An 18,796-nucleotide genomic window follows, 5' to 3' on the forward strand; every position below is an offset into this window, starting at 1 on the left:
TTGTTTCAGTTGCAGTTTGAACCACGTTGAGTAAACACCCGTTGTACCGTTCTCTGCAGTCCTTTTCTTATTATTACACGGACGTAACAGTGGCGACGAGCAAGTTTGAACCTACCTGCAACTCTGCATCACCTCCCAGGGATTCGCTCCTGGAGAACAGTGGAAGAAGGTCGAGTCCAGAAGCACGGGCGTCGACCACGGGCAACCGCCCAGTCATCCGGCGGAGATTTGAGCATCGCAGGGGAGGCTGTCGAGAGCCAGGCTTGGCTTTCCAGTCACGGTGGTCCAGCGAAATGGGCTGGCAACAGGTACTGCGCAGACCCTTCCCGGACAGCGACGGGCTAGAGCCCGACCGAGCGGCACAGAAAAAGGCCGAGCAGCGTCGACGGGGGAGAGAGAGAGGGCAGAGCGCACAGGGCGCAGCCGGTGTTCAGGACCGAGCGGCGTCAACGGGGGAGAGAGGCGAGAGAGAGCAGAGCGCAGCCGGTGTTCAAGGGCCGAGCAGCGTCATCGGGGGAGAGAGGCGCGCAGGAAAACGCGAGGCGCTGCCATTGCCATGAGGACTGCCGAGAGCGGCGTTGGCAGCAGTGCAGGAGCAGCGCACGAAACGCACAGGGCACTGCCATTGCCACGAGGACCGCCGAGAGCGGCGTTGGCAGCAGCGCGGGAGACGCCATTTTAAGCCGCAGCGGGGAAGAAAGGAAAGCGCGGGAGACGCCATTTTAAGCCAGTCTAACCACACCCAAAAATACCGAAGAGTGGCAGTATCACAGCGTTCGACAATGAAGTCGAAGATTGGACGACATATGTCGAATGCATAGAAGTATACTGCAAGGCGAATGAAGTGCCAGATGACAAGAAAGCGCTGGTATTGTTGAATTCAATGGGTGCAAAAACGTATGGCTTACTACGAAACCTAGTAACCCCAGAGAAGCCAGTAGAAAAGGATTTTGAAAACATAGTGTCAATCCTACAGGACCACTTAAACCCCACACCGCTGCTGATAGCAGAAAGATTTAAGTTTCACAAAAGGAACCAGCATAAAGATGAAAGTAATGCTGAGTATTTAACAGAACTGCACAAGCTATCGAAACACTGCCAGTTTGGAACGGGACTAGCAGATACTTTAAGGGACAAGTTTGTGTGTGGGCTTCAAAGTGAAGGAACCCAGAAACGGCTTCTATCAGAAAAGGATCTTACGCTGGACAAGGCTTTCAGCATTGCAGTATCACACGAAGCAGCAGCACAGGGTGCTGCAGAGATACAACGGAGACCGCAAGAATATGGCATGTGGTAAACCACTTTTATCATTCACTACCGTTACACTATGGTTATCACTGTTATATCGTTACACTATGGTTATCACTGTTTACACTGTTGTATCACTACACGAGGTCGCCTGTTGTCACGCTGTTATACCTGGGCTGACCACTGCTGACTCCGCCCATGGCTCCACCTACTTGCCCAGGTATAAAGGTGGTCGACTGGCTGGTATTCCTCCTTGTTGGATCCGATCACCCACGAGGGTGGGCTCTGTTATTTAGCCAATAAAAACCTATAGTTACTGTCTTAACTCGTCGCTTTTCATTGGATGAATTGATAGGTATATCATGGCACAAATGAAATGTCATACGGAACAGTGAAGTGCTATCGCTGCGGCAGAACAACACACGACCATAATGATTGCTGGTTCAAGGACAAAGTGTGCAGACAGTGTGGAAAAGTAGGACACATAGCAAGGGTCTGCAGGTTGGGAAAGAAAACCCGCAGCAAGAAATCTCCACAGGAGAAGTACAAGAAGGTACATAAGGTGACGGAGAGTAGTTCAGACGAACAGAAGAGTGATACAGACTCCAGAAGCAAGGAGCTGGGTTGTCTGAAACTACATAATGTGATCAAAACGGAGGATCACCAAACTATCTGGGTCACGCTCAAGATAGCAGGAGTCCAAGTGAAAATGGAATTGGACACAGGATCAGCCCTAACAGTCATAAACCGAAGGGACTACAAGCGGCTATTCTCACATATACCCTTGAGAGATACAATGATTGTCTTGAAGACGTACACGGGGCAAAAAGTCTACCCCAAAGGAAAAATAAGGGTGAACGTTATATATAACGGCAAGGAAACACCAAAAATGGACCTATATGTATTGCCAGATGGAGGACCACCACTACTGGGACGTGAATGGATCCGGAAGATACAGCTAGATTGGCATTCCATACAAGCACTGACTGTAGGTGCCATAAAGGATGACGACGTCACACCTGGACGACTGTCAAAAATGCTAACTGACGCACAAGAAGTGTTCCAGCAGGGACTCGGAACACTAAAAGGCATAACAGCGACGATCAAAATAGAGGAAAATGCAAGCCCAAAGTTTTTTAAGGCCAGACCGGTACCTTATGCGATCCGCCCAGCCTTCAAAGCAGAGCTGGAAGGTTTGGAACGTTCAGGAGTACTGTCCAAAGTGGACTGGAGCGAGTGGGCTACACCCATCGTTCCTGTAATGAAGAGGTCGTTGAGTAGTACGCCTGGGGAACCAAAGAAGGTTCGCATCTGTGGGGACTTTAAGGTGACAGTGAACCCAGTCCTTCACACTGTACAATATCCGCTTCCGCGGATTGAAGATATTTTCGCCTCGCTATCTGGAGGGAAACGCTTCACTAAGATTGATCTGGCCCAGGCGTACCTGCAAATGGAGGTAGAAGAAGCCTCGAAACAGTACCTCACGATCAACACTCATAAAGGTCTCTACCAATACAACCGGCTGGTGTTCGGGGTAGCATCAGCTCCGGCTATTTGGCAAAGGGCAATGGAACAAGTCCTGCAAGGGATTCCAGGGACCCAGTGTTATTTGGACGACATCCTAGTCACGGGCAAAAATGACAGTGATCACCTCGCCAACCTGGAGCAGGTGCTCACTAGATTGAAGGAATATGGGCTCCGAGCTAATCGCCACAAGTGCGAGTTTTTCCAGAAGCAGATCTCGTATTGTGGCCACGTTATTGATAGAGGGGTTACATAAGTCCCCTGAAAAGATTGAGGCAGTAGTCAAGGCTCCAGCACCGGAAAATGTGTCACAACTGAGGTCATTCCTCGGGCTGGTGAACTACTACCATAAGTTCTTGCCGAATTTGTCTACCGTACTACACCCACTGAACACCCTACTGCAAACGGGGGTACCATGGAAGTGGAGTGACGAATGTAAACGCGCTTTCCAGAAGAGCAAAGCATTGATCACATCAAAAGAGGTGTTGGCTCATTTCAACCCAGCACTACCAATTCGGTTGGCGTGTGATGCATCACCCTATGGCATTGGAGCAGTGCTGTCGCACAAATTCCTGGACGGCTCGGAGAGGCCAGTAGCCTTTGCGTCTCGGTCACTAACCTCAGCCGAGCGTAACTATGCCCAGATTGACAGGGAGGCCCTCAGCCTAGTGTGGGGAGTGAAAAAGTTCAATCACTATCTGCACGGGCAGAAGTTCACCTTGCTGACTGACCACCAACCACTTGTCTCCATCTTTAATCCAAAGAAGGGTGTTCTGGTGATGACTGCGCAACGGCTACAAAGATGGTCCCTTTTTCTAAGGGCGCACCAATATGAAATCGAGTATAAGGGCACGAAACAGCATGGAAACACTGATGGGCTATCACGCCTGCCACTGCCTACTGCGGAGGAAGCACCAGCAGTGGATCAGTGGATCCTGTCAAAATATTTCATTCAACTATAATTGAATGCTTGCCAGTAACTAACGTTGGTATAGAGAAGGAGACCCGAAATGACCCGACACTGTCTCGGGTCTATGATTTGACGGTGAAGGGATGGCCAGCACATGGCGACTCACTGTTGCCAGCATTCTCATCCAGAAGAGAACAGCTGTCAGTATGCCAGGGGACCTTGATGTGTGGATCCCGAGTGGTAATTCCACCCAAGTTAAGGGAGAGAGTGCTCAATGAGCTTCACGAAGGTCATCTGGGAGGGGTGAAAATGAAAAGCCTTGCTAGGGCTTATGTGTGGTGGCCGGGGATCGATCAGCAAATCGAGGACCTGACAAAGAGCTGCTCAGGATGCCAGAAGGTCCAAAATGCACCACCACATGCCCCTCTACACCCATGGGAGTGGCCCTCATCTCCATGGCAACGGGTGCATATTGATTTTGCTGGTCCATTCATGGATTCAATGTTTTTAATAGCCGTGGATGCGCACTCGAAATGGCCTGAGGTCATCAAAATGTCCTCCACCACCACGGAGAAAACTATTGCAGTCCTACGGACCATTTTTGCCAGGAACGGCTTGCCAGAGCAGATTTGCTCTGATAACGGACCACAGTTTGTGTCCGAAGAGTTTCGAAGATTTATGAAAAGGAATGGGGTAAGGCATTACACATCCGCCCCGTATCATCCAGCCACAAATGGATTGGCTGAGAGGTTCGTACAAACCTTTAAAAAAGCAGTAAAGGCCATGTGCGATGACGACATTCCACTGCAGCATAAGGTGGACAATTTCCTGTTAGCCTACAGAAATGCGACACGTGCAGTCACCAACCAGGCCCCGGTCATGATGTTCTTTAACCAAAGGTTGAGATCTCGTCTGGATTTGCTCAGACCAAATGTACGAAGAGATGTTGAGAGTAAGCAATTCCAGCACATCAATGAGAAGCCGACAAGGAGCTTCAATGTAGGGCAACCAGTCTTGGCCCGCGACTACCGAACAGAGAAATGGCAACCAGGAACGATATGCACACGGCAGGGGCCACTAATGTACACAGTGGACGTTGGGGAGAGCATCGTGAGACGCCATGCTGACCAGATCCTAGAGTCACAGGAATGAGTCAACCCCATGCCTCGCCCATATGTACCTGGTGATGAACCCGACGTACAGGTAGCATCTACCCCAGAAACAGTAGCATCGGAAGCTGATGAACCAACCGACGACAGGGGGCCAGAATCGCCTCCGCACCAAGAGCAAGACACTCGGGAAAGGCGCTATCCAGAAAGGATCAGGAAGCCTCCCCAAAGACTGAATTTATAGATAGACTATTTTCAGCTAATGTTACATGTTAAAAGTGTTAATTGTAATTAGTTTGTTATTTAATTGTTAAATGAGTGTTATGGTACTGTTAATCTGAAAGGGGAGGAATTGTAATGTATGTACCTTTTTAAGGGGGGAACTACTTTCTACAGCTCATGTATACTGTATAGTACCGGCAGTGACCACACCTGTATATAACGCTGAGTAGTAGTCTGTTGTTTCAGTTGCAGTTTGAACCACGTTGAGTAAACACCTGTTGTACCGTTCTCTGCAGTCCTTTTCTTATTACTACACGGACGTAACACTTAGCTCTATCTATAGCATGCTGCTTCCACTGTTTAGCATGCATGTAGTCCTGTGTTGCAGCTTCACCAGGTTGACACCTCATTTTTAGATAGGCCTGGTACTGCTGCTGGCATGCTCTTCTACACCACTCATTGAACCAGGGTTGGTCCCCTGGCTTGACGGTAATGGTAGAGTGAGAGATATGCCAGGTCATGAGGTTACAGATTGTGGTGGAATACAATTCTGTTGCTGCTGATGGCACACAGCGCCTCATGGATGCCCAGTTTTGAGCTGCTAGATCTGTTCTGAATGTATCCCATTTAGCACAGTGGTAGTGCCACACAACATGCTGGAGGGTGTTCTCAGTGTGAAGATAGGAATTCATCTCCACAAGGACTGTGCAGTGCTCACTGCTACCAATGCTGTCATGGACAGATGCATCTGCGACAGGTAGATTGGTGAGGACGAGGTCAAGTAGGTTTTTCCCTCGTGTTGGTTCTCTCACCACCTGGCTGACAATACAAAGGTAGGTGGGAAAGAAAGCTGTGAGGAGGACACAAAGAGTTTACAAAGGAATATAGACATGTTAAGTGAGTAGGCAAGAAGGTTGCAGATAGAGTACAATGTGGGGAAATGTGAAGTTGTTCACTTTGGTAGGAAGAATTGAAAAACAGCTTATTTTTTAAACGGTGAAAAACTATTAAATGTTGGTGTTCAGAGGGATTTGGGTGTCCTTGTACACGAAATACAGGAAGTTAACATGCAGGTACAACAAGCAATTAGGAAGGCAAATGGTATGTTGACCTTTATTGCAAGAGGTTGGTGTACAAGAGTAAGGAAGTATTGCTGCAATTGTACAAGGCTTTGGTGAGACCACACCTGGAGTACTGTGCACAGTTTTGGTCTCCGTACCTGAGGAATGTTATACTTTCCTTTAGAGGCGGTGCAACGAAGGATCACTAGATTGATCCCTTGGATGAGAGGGTTGTCCTATAAAGAGAGATTGAGTAGAATGGGTCTATACTCGCTGGAGTTTAGAAGAATGAGAGGTGATCTCATTGGAAACATATAAGATTCTGAGAGGGCTTGATAGGGTAAATTTGAGAGGATGTTTCCCCTGGCTGAAGAGTCTAGAACTAGGGGGCATAGTCTCAGGATAAGGGGTCGGCCTTTTAGGACTGAGATGAGGAGAAATTTATTCACTGAGGGTTGTGAATCTTTGGAATTCTCTACCCCAGACGGCTGTAGATGCTGAGTCGTTGAGTAGATTTTTTGACTCTAAGTGAATCAAGGGATCTGGGGATTGTTGGGCGGGAAAGTGGAGTTGAGGTCAAAGATCAGCCATGATCTTATTGAATGGCGGAGCAGGCTCAAAGGGCCGTATGGCCTACTCCTGCTCCTATTTCTTATATTCTTATAATAGACTTCTTAGCAAAATTAAAGCCCATGGGATTAAAGGGGCAGTGGCAGCATGGATACAAAATTGGCTTAGAGACAGAAAGCAGAGAGTCGTGGTGAACGTTTGTTTTTCAGATTGGAGGGAAGTATACAGTGGTGTCCCTCAGGAGTCCGTATTAGAACTACTGCTCTTTTTGATATATATTATTGACCTAGATTTGGGTGAATTGGGCAGACACATGGCAGTTGCAATTTAATGCAGAGAAGTGCATTTTGGTCAGAAGAGTGAGGAGGGGCAATATAAACTAAATGGTATCATTTTAAAGGGGGTGCAGGAACAGAGAGACCTGGGGGTGTATGTACACAAATCTTTGAAGGTAGCAGGACAATTTGAGAAGGCTGTTAAAGTTTCTGGGATCCTTGGCTTTAGAAACTGAGGTAAAAGCAAGGACGTTATACTAATCCTTTATAAATCACTGGTTAGATCCCAGCTGGAGTATTGTGTCCAATTCTGGGCACCACACTTTAAGAAGGATGTCAAGGCCTTAGAAAGGGTATAGAGGTGATTTACATAGAAAACAGAAGATAGGTGCAGGAGTAGGCCATTCGGCCCCTTGAGCCTGCTCCGCCATTCAATGCGATCATGGCTGATCATCCAAATTCAGTACCCTGTCCCTGCTTTCTCCCCATATCCCTTGATCCCTTTAGACTTAAGAAATATATCCAACTCCTTCTTGAATATATTTAATGAATTGGCCTCTACTGCCTTCTGTGGTAGAGAATTCCACAGGTTCACCACTCTCTGGGTGAAGAAATTCCTCCTCATCTCTGTCCTAAATGGCTTACCCCTTATCCTTAGACTGTGACCCCTGGTTCTGGACTCCCCGACCATCAGGAACATTCTTCCTGCATCTCGTCTGTCTAGTCCTGTTAGAATTTTATAAGTTTCAATGAAATCCCCTCTCATTCTTCTAAAGTCCAGCGAGTACAAGCCCAGTCGACCCAATCGCTCTTCATACATCATTCCTGCCATCCCAGGTATCAGCCTGGTGAATCTTTGCTGCACTCCTTCCATGGCAAGAACATCCTTCCTCAGATAAGGTGTCCAAAACTGCACACACTACTCAAGATGTGGTCTCACCAAGGCTGTGTACAACTGCAGCAAGACATCCTTGTTCCTGTACTCAAACCCTCTCGCTACGAAGGCCAACATACCATTTGCCTTCTTAACCGCCTGCTGCATCTGCATGCTTACCGTCAGCGACTGGTGCACAAGGACGCCCAGGTCTCATTGCACTTCCCCTTCTCCCAATCTATTGCCATTCAGATAATCTGCCGCCTTGTTTTTGACACCAAAGTGGATAACCTCGCATTTATCCACGTTATATTGCATGTGCTATGCTTCTGCCCAATCACCCAACCTGTCCAAATCATCCTGGAGTTTCTCGGCATCCTCCTCACCGCACACACGCCCACCCAGCTTTGTGCCGTCTGCAAACTTGGAGATATTACATCTAGTTCCCTCGTCCAGATCATTAATATATATTGTGAATAGCTGGGGTCCAAGGACCGATCCCTGCGGTACCCCACTAGTCACTGCCTGCCACTCGGAAAAAGAGCCGTTTATTCCAACTCTTTGCTTTTTGTCTGCCAACCAATTCTCTATCCAAGTCAATACCTTGCCCCCAATCCCATGTGCCCTAACTTTACACGCTAATCCCTTATGTGGGACCTTATCGAAAGCCTTTTGAAAGTCCAAATACACCACATCCACTGGTTCTCCCTTATCTATTTTACCAGTTACATCCTCAAAAAATTCCAGTAGGTTAGTCAAGCACGATTTACCTTACATCTCTGGGAGGTTATTTGTGTCCTCCTTTGTGAAGACAGAACCAAAGTATGTATTTAATTGGTCTGCCATTTCTTTGTTCCCCATTATAAATTCCCCTGTTTCTGACTGCAAGGGACCTACGCTTGACTTTACCAATCTTTTTCCCTTCACATAAGCTTTTACAGTCAATTTTTATGTTCCCTGCAAGCTTACTCTCATACTCTATTTTCCCCCTCTTAATTAATCCCTTTGTCCTCTTTTGTTGAATTCTAAACTGCTCCCAATCCTTAGGTTTACTGCTTTTTCTGGCCAATTTATATGTCCTCTCCATGGATCTTATGCTATCCCTAATTTCTCTTGTTAGCCACGGTTGAGTCAACTTTTTTGTTTTACTTTTATGCCAAACTGGGATGAACAAATTCTGTAGTTCATCCATGCGATCTTTGAATGTTTGCCATTGCCTATCCACTGTCAACCCTTTGAGTGACATTCCCCAATCACTCCTACCCAACTCGCGCCTCATACCATCGTGGTTTCCTTTATTTAAATTCAGGACCCTAGTCTCTGAGTCAACTACTTCACTCTCCATCTTAATGAAGAATTCGATCATATTATGATCGCTCCGACCCAAGGGGCCTTGCACAACAAGATTGCTAATTAATCCTTTCTCATTACATAATACCCAGTCTAAGATGGCCTGACCTCTAGTTGGTTCCTCGACATATTGGTCCAGGAAACCATCCCGTATACACTCTAGGAATTCCTCCGCCACAGTATTGTTACTAATTTGGTTAGCCCAATCTATATGTAGATTAAAGTCACCCATGATAACTGCTGTGTCCTTATTGCACGCTTCTCTAATTTTCCTTTTAATGCCATCCCCGACCTCCGCACTACTGTTTGGAGGTCTATATACCACTCCCACTAACGTTTTCTGCCCCTTGGTATTTCTCAGTTCTACCCATACAGATTCCACATCATCAGAGCTAATATCCTTCCTTACAATTGTGTTAATCCCCTCTTTAACCAGCAATGCTACCCCACCTCCTTTTCCTTTTTGCCTATCTTTCCTGAATATTGAATACCCCTGGATGTTGAGTTCCCAGCCTTGGCCACCCTGGAGCCATGTTTCCGTAATCCCAATCATATCATATTCCTTTACCTCTATTTGCGCAGCTAATTCATCCACCTTATTCCGAATGCTCCTTGCATTAAGACGCAAAGCCTTCAGGCTTGTTTTTTTAACGTTCTTAGATCTTTTAGAATTATTATTTACTGTGGCCATGTTTGATTTAAACCCTTGATTTCTCTGCTACTTTTATTTTTCTCCTTCCTGTCTTTTGCTTTTATCCTTGTTTCCCTTTTCCTCTGTCTCCCCGCTCAGGTTCCCAACCCCCTGCCATTTTAGTTTAAACCCTCCCCCAGAGCACTAGCAAACACTCCCCCTAGGAAATCGGTCCTGGCCCTGCCCAGGTGCAAACTGTCTGTTTTGTACTGGTCCCACCTCCCCCAGAACCGGTTCCAATGTCCCAGGAATTTGAATCCCTCCCCCTTGCACCATTCCTCTAGCCACATATTCATCTGAAATATCCTTCTATTTCTACTCTGACTAGCACATGGCACTGGTAGCAATCCTGAGATTACTACCTTTGAGGTCCTATTTTTTAATTTACCTCCTAACTCCCTGTATTCAGCTTTTAGGACCTCATCCTGGTTTTTACCTATATCGTTGGTACCTATATGCACCACGACAACTGGCTGTTCACCCTCCCCTTCCAAAATGTTCTGCAGCTGCTCTGAGACATCCTTGACCCTTGCACCAGGGAGGCAACACACCATCCTGGAGTCTCGTTTGCGGCCGCAGAAACACCTATCTATTCCCCTTACAATAGACTCCCCTATCACTATAGCTCTCCCACTCTTTTTCCTCCCGTCCTGTGCAGCAGAACCACCCCTGGTGCCAGGAAGTTGGCTGCTGCTGCCTTCCCCTGGTAAGCAATCCCCCCCATCAGTATCCAAAGTGGTATATCTGTTTGAGAGGGGGATGGCCACAGGGGACTCCTGCACTACCTGCCTGCGCCTACTACTCTGCCTGTTGGTTACCCTTTCCCTTTCTGCCTGTGCAACCTTTGCCTGCGGTGTGACCAACTGCTTAAACGTGATATCCATGACGTCCTCAGCATCGCGAATGGTCCAGTATGTATCCAATCGCAGCTCCAGCGCCGCAATGCGGTCTGCCAGTAGCTGCAGCTGGATACACTTCCTGCACACATGGTTGTCAGGGACACAGGAAGTGTCCCTGAGTTCCCACATAGCGCAGGAGGAGCATACCACGGGGCTGGGCTCTCCTGTCATGACTTACCCTTTAATTAATTCAAAATAAATTAAATCAAATCAATCCCACCAATTACACTACAGTTAAATGATATATTTAAGGGCCCTGGTTTACAAACAGTCCCCGCTACACCACAGAGAGCTTAAAACTATAAACCACAGAGTTTAAGTTTAAAAAAGAGAGAAATACTCACCAACCAATCACTTACCTGCTTTCTGGTGACATCACACTTCGATTACTTTTTACTTCTCTCCCTCCCTTTGAGCTCGGAGATTGGAGATTAGTAAACCTACCTGGTCTCTGCCACTCTCTTAAACCTCGCCGCCTGGTTCCTTGCTGGTCCGCCGCCGCCACTCTGAGGCCTACCTGGTCTCTGCCGCTCTTTTAATCCTCGCCGCCTGGTTCCTTGCAGGTCCACCGCCGCTCTGAGGCCTACCTGGTCTCTGCCGCTCTTTTAAACCTCGCCGCCTGGTTCCTTGCCGGTCCGCCGCCTCCGCTCTGAGGCCTACCTGGTCTCTGCCGCTCTTTTAAACCTCACCGCCTGGTTCCTTGCAGGGCCGCCGCTCATTGCCGCTGATTTACTAGATTGGTGCCAGGGATGTGGGACTTCAGCTATGTGGAGAAACTACAGAAGCTGGGGTTGTTGTCTTTAGAGCAGAGAAGGTTAAGGGGAGATTTAATAGAGGAGTTCAAAATCATGAAGGGTTTTGATAGAGTAAATAAGGAGAAACTGTTTTCAGTGGCACAAGGGTCGGTAACCAGAGGATACAGAATTAAGGTAATTGGCAAAAGAACCAGAGGCAAGATGAGAATTTTTTTATGCAGCGAGTTGTTACAATTTTGAATACACTGTTTGAAAGTGTGATGAAAACTGATTCAATAATAACTTTTGTTGTGTATGTAACCTGTTCCACCTTAAGAGAGCTTAAGCCTGTTCCACCTTAAGAGATGTACTACTTTCTCAGGCTGCTGTAGACGTAATACCGGGGGTGTGAACACCGGTATATAAGCACTGTGCAGTAATCTTGTATTCAGTATAGTCCCTACCTCCAACCAGTAAAGACCTGTTTGAGTTATACGTTTAAGTCTTTGTGTTAATTGTTCAATACAATACACATACTTAACAACTTTCAAAAGGGAATTGGATAATTACTTGAAGGGGAAAAGTTTGCAGAGCTATGGGGAAAGGGCTGGGGAATGGAATTAATTAAATAGCTCTTTCAAAGAGCTGGCACAGCACGATGGGCTGAATGGCCTCCTTCTGTGCTGCATTGTCAGTCTATGATAAATCAGTAGCATGTACTGTGAAGCTAGTTAGATCAATATTTTAAAAACTAGGCAGGAGATTCTTGTAAAATGTATGGTTGGCCACATTCGGCTTACAGGATGGTATATGTTGTGCACCACTGCACTGGAATAATATCAATTCCTATAATTCATCCATACTTTGTAAAGATTCAAGTTATTGTAATCAATCTTTTTCTGAGCAACTAGTGCATACAAATAGTGTTGTTACTGATATAAAACAAGGTTCACTGTAATTGTTGTTCTGTGGCTCCCTCTAAAGGCAAAAATATGAATTCGGCCTAAGCATTTCCTCACTGTCAGGAATATTTTACTTTTTAACATGTGATTCTTGTTGAAGAGTACTTATGCCATTCTTGCTAATTATGGAGCATTTTTTTAATAGTCGTGATGGCATCTGACAGATTGTGTCACTCATGGCTGTACAATACCAGGAGGTGGGCCCACTCTGTCTTTGTTGTAATGGTAAGCAGCACATACCTTAAAAAACAGAAAATGCTGGAAAACACTCAGCAGGTCAGCCAGCATCTGTGGAATATAAGAACATAACATAAGAACTACGAGCAGGAGTAGGCCAAACGGCCCTTCGAGCCTGCTCCGCCATTCAAGAAGATCATGGCTGATCTTCGACCTCAGCTCCACTTTCCTGCCTGATCTCCATATCCCATGATTCTCCTGGAGTCCAAAAATTTATCGATCTCAGCTTTGAATATACTCAACGATTCAGTATCCATAGCCCTTTGGGGTAGGGAATTCCAAAGATTCACAACCCTCTGTGGTAAACCACTGTTGTTGTTGTTACACACTGTTGTACCTATGCATGCCTCAACATGTCTCGGCTGGCTCCACCCACAGGCCCAGGTATAAAGGTGATTGACCTGCAGCCCCCTGCCTTCTTGGAACCCAGTTAACCACGAGAGGCATGCTCTGTTCTTTGCTAATAAAAGCCTTTAGTTACTCTCTTAACTCTCAGTCTTTTATGAGTAATTGATAGCGCATCAATTTTATTAGCAAAAACAAAATGTCGACATTTGCTGAACAGCAGGCTGCTGCACCAAACGCTGAACAGCAGGCTGCTGCACCAAACGCTGAGCAACAGGAGCTGCTGCGAGCCCTCAGACCAACATGCCTGGACCTAGACCCCCAAGAAGCGGGTTCGGCTACCAAATTCGCGCATTGGCTGCGTTGCTTCGAGGCCTACCTGCAAGCCTCAACTGTGACCCTGGACGAAAACAAGTTGGAAATCCTGGCCTCAAAGGTGAGCCACCAAGTTTATACAATAATCCAGGACGCGACGACCTACGCGGCGGCTATCGGTCTGCTAAAAGGGCAATACGCACGCCCGGTAAATACGGTCTATGCCCGGCACCTCTTAAGATCCCGCAGACAGCAGCCCGGGGAATCGGTGGAGGCCTTCCTACGGGCACTACGGATACTCGGCCGAGACTGCGATTGCAAAGAAGCATCAGCCGCAGCACACACGGAGGGACTGATCCGAGATGCTTTCGTTGCGGGCTTAAGGTCCGACTACTCCCGGCAGAGACTGTTGGAAAAGGGAGAAATGGACCTGAGAAAGGCAGTGTCCCTCGCGCTCTCGCTCGACGCGGCCCACAGGAATATGGACGCCTTCTCCCCTAACCGCTCCGCAACGTGGACGCCACAACCTTGGGTCATGGGACCGCCACCTTCAACTGCTGCTGCGACGTCCAAGGCACAGAAATGTTGTTTTTGTGGCCAGGCAAAACACCCCAGAGCACGCTGCCCGGCGAGAAACGCTACCTGCTCTGGCTGCGGGGAGAAAGGACACTATGTCAGCGCCTGCAAAGGTAAAACCGCTAACGCCAGCAGCGCCGCGTGCGAACCGTGGGGGCAGCTATCTTGTCCGCCATCTTGGGCTCCCCCAGCCGCGTGGGGATCGGGACCATGGGCGCCGCCATTTTGTCCGCCATCTCGGACGTCTCCAACTTCAACCACGGGGGACCCGGACTCAACCACCGCCTCATCTGACGACCACATCGACTCGCTCGACCATATGCTGGCCTCCGTGACGCTGGACCAATCTCTCCCTCATCAACTGTCCAGGCCCATGATGGACATTAAGGTAAACGGCCGCGCCACTACCTGCCTTTTTGACAGCGGGAGCACGGAAAGCTTTATCCACCCCGACACGGTGCGCAGTTACTCTCTCCCGGTCCTGCCGACGCGACATCGGATCTCTTTGGCTTCCAAAGCCCAGTCAGCGGACGTCGGTGGCTACTGTGTAGTGACCCTTTCAGTAAGGGGCACAGAATACAAAAATTTTAAACTCCTGGTCCTGCCCCATCTTTGCGCTGCCGTTCTACTGGGGTTGGATTTTCAGTGCAACCTTAAGAGTGCCACATTAGCGTACGACGGACCCCTCCCCCCACTCACAGTCTGCAGCCAGCAGCTTTTAAATCGCCCGCCGCGCACCATTTGCAGCCTCTCCACCCTTAAAGTCCCCCCCCCCTCCTTGTTCGCTAACCTCACCCGCGACTGTAAGCCCATCGCTACCAAAAGCAGGCGTTACAGTGCCGGGGATAGGAGCTTCATTAAATCCGAGGTAGCAAGACTCCTGAAGGAAGGGATTATTGAAAGTAGCACCAGCCCATGGCGAGCACAAGTGGTGGTAGTGAAGACTGGCGAAAAACAGCGCCTAGTTATTGACTACAGCCAGACGATCAATCGCTACACCCAGCTAGATGCATACCCACTCCCCCGCATATCTGACATGGTCAATCAGATAGCACAATACCGGGTGTTCTCGACGATTGATCTGAAGTCGGCATACCACCAGCTCCCCATCAGGGCTGGGGACCGCCATTACACAGCTTTTGAAGCTGACGGTCGTCTCTACCACTTCCTCAGAGTTCCCTTCGGCGTCACCAACGGGGTTTCAGTCTTCCAACGGGAGATGGACCGGATGGTCGACCAGAACGCGCTCCAGGCCACTTTCCCCTATCTAGACAACGTCACCATCTGCGGCCGCGACCAGCAGGACCATGATGTTAATCTAGAGAAATTCCTCCGTACGGCCCAACGGCTGAACCTAACATACAACAAGGACAAATGTATGTTTCGTACCAAGCGCCTTGCCATTCTTGGCTGTGTAGTGGAGAACGGAGTCATCGGCCCCGACCCCGACAGGATGCGCCCCCTTATGGAGCTCCCCCCTCCCCCACTGCCAAAAAGCACTGAAGAGATGCCTAGGGTTTTTCTCGTACTATGCTCAGTGGGTGCCCAACTATGCGGACAAAGCCAGACCCCTCATCAAGTCCACCTCCTTCCCCCTGACAGCAGAGGCCTGTGCAGCCTTCACTCTCATAAAAGGAGATATTGCGAAGGCCACAATGCACGCAGTGGATGAGTCCATCCCTTTCCAAGTGGAGAGCGACGCATCCGACTTTGCCCTAGCTGCAACCCTTAAGCAGGCGGGGAGACCCGTGGCCTTTTTCTCAAGGACCCTCCAGGGCCCCGAGATTCGACACTCCTCTGTCGAAAAGGAGGCCCAGGCCATTGTGGAAGCTGTGCGACATTGGAGGCATTACCTGGCCGGAAAACGATTTACCCTGCTCACTGACCAGCGTTCAGTAGCTTTTATGTTTAATAATAAGCAGAGGGGCAAAATCAAGAACGACAAGATCTTAAGGTGGAGAATCGAACTCTCCACCTACAATTACGATATCTTGTACCGGCCCGGGAAACTCAATGAGCCCCCAGATGCCCTATCACGTGGTACATGCGCCAACGCGCAGGTCGATAGACTGAAGACCCTCCACAATGACCTCTGCCACCTGGGGGTCACCAGGTTTTTTCACTTCATCAAATCCCGTAACCTGCCCTACTCTATCGAGGAGGTCAGGACCATGACCAGGAACTGCCAAATCTGTGCCGAGTGCAAACCGCATTTTTATAAGCCAGACAGAGCAAGCCTGATCAAAGCCACGCGCCCCTTTGAACGGCTGAGCGTCGATTTTAAAGGGCCCCTCCCCTCCTCCGACCGCAATGTGTACTTCCTCAACATAATTGATGAGTACTCCCGTTTCCCGTTTGCCATCCCTTGCTCAGACATGACCAGTACCACGGTCATTAAATGTCTGAATGACCTCTTCGCCTTGTTCGGTTTCCCTAGCTATATTCATAGCGACAGGGGCTCATCCTTTATGAGCGACGAACTCCGGCAGTACCTGCTCTCGAGAGGTATCGCTACAAGCAGGACCACCAGCTACAACCCCCGGGGGAATGGCCAGGTGGAAAGGGAGAATGCGACGGTCTGGAAGGCAGTCCTTTTAAACTTGAAATCTAAGGGCCTTCCGACCTCTTGCTGGCAGGAAGTCCTCCCTGCGGCGCTCCATTCCATTCGGTCACTGCTCTGTACAGCCACCAATGCTACCCCTCACGAGAGAACGTTCTCCTTCCCCAGGAAGTCCACATCGGGGATCTCGTTACCGACATGGCTGACTTCTCCAGGACCCGTCCTACTGCGGAAGCACGTGAGGTCCCATAAGATGGACCCCCTGGTCGAGAGGGTGAGCCTCCTCCATGCCAACCCTCAGTATGCTTACGTGGTGTACCCGGACGGGCGGGAGAACACAGTCTCCATACGAGACCTCGCACCTTCGGGTGCTCCCGAAACACCCCCCTCGCCCTCCACCACTACCCACGCCTACCCCCAGTACGCTTACGTAGCGTACCCGGACAGGCGGGAGGACACAGCCCCCACACGAGATCTCGCACCTTTGGGTGCCCCTGAAACACTACCATTGCCATCCACCACTACCCACAACCCAACCCCACTAGACGGCATGCCGCAGCCCCAGGACCCGTCATTGACCACCCAACCGCTCAATGAGACGCCAGACTCAACGTTGGATGCTGCACCATCACTGCCGCCACCACGACGATCAGGACGGCATACAAGGCCACCTGAGAGACTTACTTACACGAACCTTTAGTACACTTCACCCCGCCGGACTCGATTTTAAACAAGGGGTGAATGTGGTAAACCGTTGTTGTTGTTGTTGTTACACACTGTTGTACCTATGCATGCCTCAACATGTCTCGGCTGGCTCCACCCACACAGGCCCAGGTATAAAGGTGATTGACCTGCAGCCCCCTGCCTTCTTGGAACCCAGTCAACCACGAGAGGCATGCTCTGTTCTTTGCTAATAAAAGCCTTTAGTTACTCTCTTAACTCTCAGTCTTTTATGAGTAATTGATAGCGCATCACCCTCTGAGTGGAGAGAGAAAACATAGTTAACGTTTCAGGTCAATGACCTTTCATCAGAATTGGAAGATATTAGAGAATAACAGTTTTTAAGTAAGTACAGAGCCAAGGAAAAGGGCAGGGGGGAGGGAAGAACACAGGGGAGAGGTCTGTGATAGGCTGGAGGGTAGGAGTGATTAAATGACAAAAGGGATGATGGTGTAAAGCAAAAGGAGGTGGTAGTGGGTCAAGTAAAGAAAGAAAAGATGGATCTAAAGGAGATGTAAATGGTTACAGTAGAATAGCAGAGGGGGCAGGAAGCATGAAAAATCTGGTAAAGAGAAGGCTCCTGTGTCCCGGGAATGTGGCGGAGAAGATGGGTAGGGTCCAGAGGTGCGGACCACCCCACAGACCATGTACCGATAGGGGATCCCCAACCCAAGCACCAGCCCACACCTCCACCAGTGGCTCTGGTGCAACCATTCTCCATTATCAGCATCTGCTGTCCGGGAAACTGGGAGCCGTGGTTAAGAAATATCGAGGAATGCTAAATATCATCTAGATATGTGATCAAGTATAAACCTAAAACATGAAGGGTGAAATTTAAGTTGGAATCCACCTGAGGGCAGATGAGACCTCGGTTTAACAGTCATCTGAAGGATGGCACTTCAGTCAGCGCAGCACTCTCTCAGTACTGCACTGGCGTATCTATTTCATTTTTAGTACTGTAAGGCATTACTGAATTATGGATGTAGTATAAACCTGGTTTTTGGAGCCATGGTAGCACTCTTGCCTCTGAGTCAGAAGGTTGTGGGTTCAAGTCCCACACTAGAGACTTGAGTATAAAGTCTAGGCAAACACTCCAGTGCAGTACTGAGGGAGTGCCGCACTGTCTGAGGTGCCGTCCTTTGGATGAGATGTTAAACCGAAGCCCTGTCTTCCCCCTTAGGTGGATGTAAAAGATTCCATGGCACTATTTTGAAGAAGAGCACCCCATCTGGTGTCCTGGCCAATATTTATCCCTCAACCAACATCAATAAACAGATTATCTGGTCATTATCACATTGTTATTTGTGGGACCTTGCTGTGCACAAATTGCCTGCTACATTTCCCCACATTACAACAGTGACCACACTTCAAAAAGTACTTAATTGGCTGTAACGCGCTTTAGACGTCCTGAGGTCATGAAAAAGCTAAATAAGTGCAAATTCTTTCTTCTTTATGGTGATAATATAATCGAGATTGTCTGCTTATAATAAAACAGTATTTTTTTTTAAACAGGTTGACCCATATTTACCATATGAATTCACAAGTGAAGGAATGCTGGAAAGATTAAATGTTTTCATTGAAAAACAAGTAAGTTTATTATTTAACTCCAGAATA

General features: G+C 48.4%; 1 protein-coding gene across 2 annotated transcripts in view; it reads left to right on the forward strand.

The window, feature by feature from the left end:
- ccdc126 (coiled-coil domain containing 126) overlaps positions 1–18,796 on the forward strand; it is a 145,134-nt gene that overhangs the window by 98,051 nt on the left and 28,287 nt on the right. For both annotated transcript variants that reach the window (XM_085988478.1, XM_085988473.1), the window contains one exon: positions 18,695–18,769. In XM_085988478.1, the coding sequence (XP_085844604.1) occupies positions 18,695–18,769 (75 nt within the window). The remainder of the gene's footprint in view (positions 1–18,694; positions 18,770–18,796) is intronic.

Source organism: Somniosus microcephalus, chromosome 5 (assembly GCF_052327205.1).
Source record: "Somniosus microcephalus isolate GS21.2 chromosome 5, FLI_Smic_1.0, whole genome shotgun sequence".
NCBI classification, from domain to species: Eukaryota; Metazoa; Chordata; class Chondrichthyes; order Squaliformes; family Somniosidae; genus Somniosus; species Somniosus microcephalus.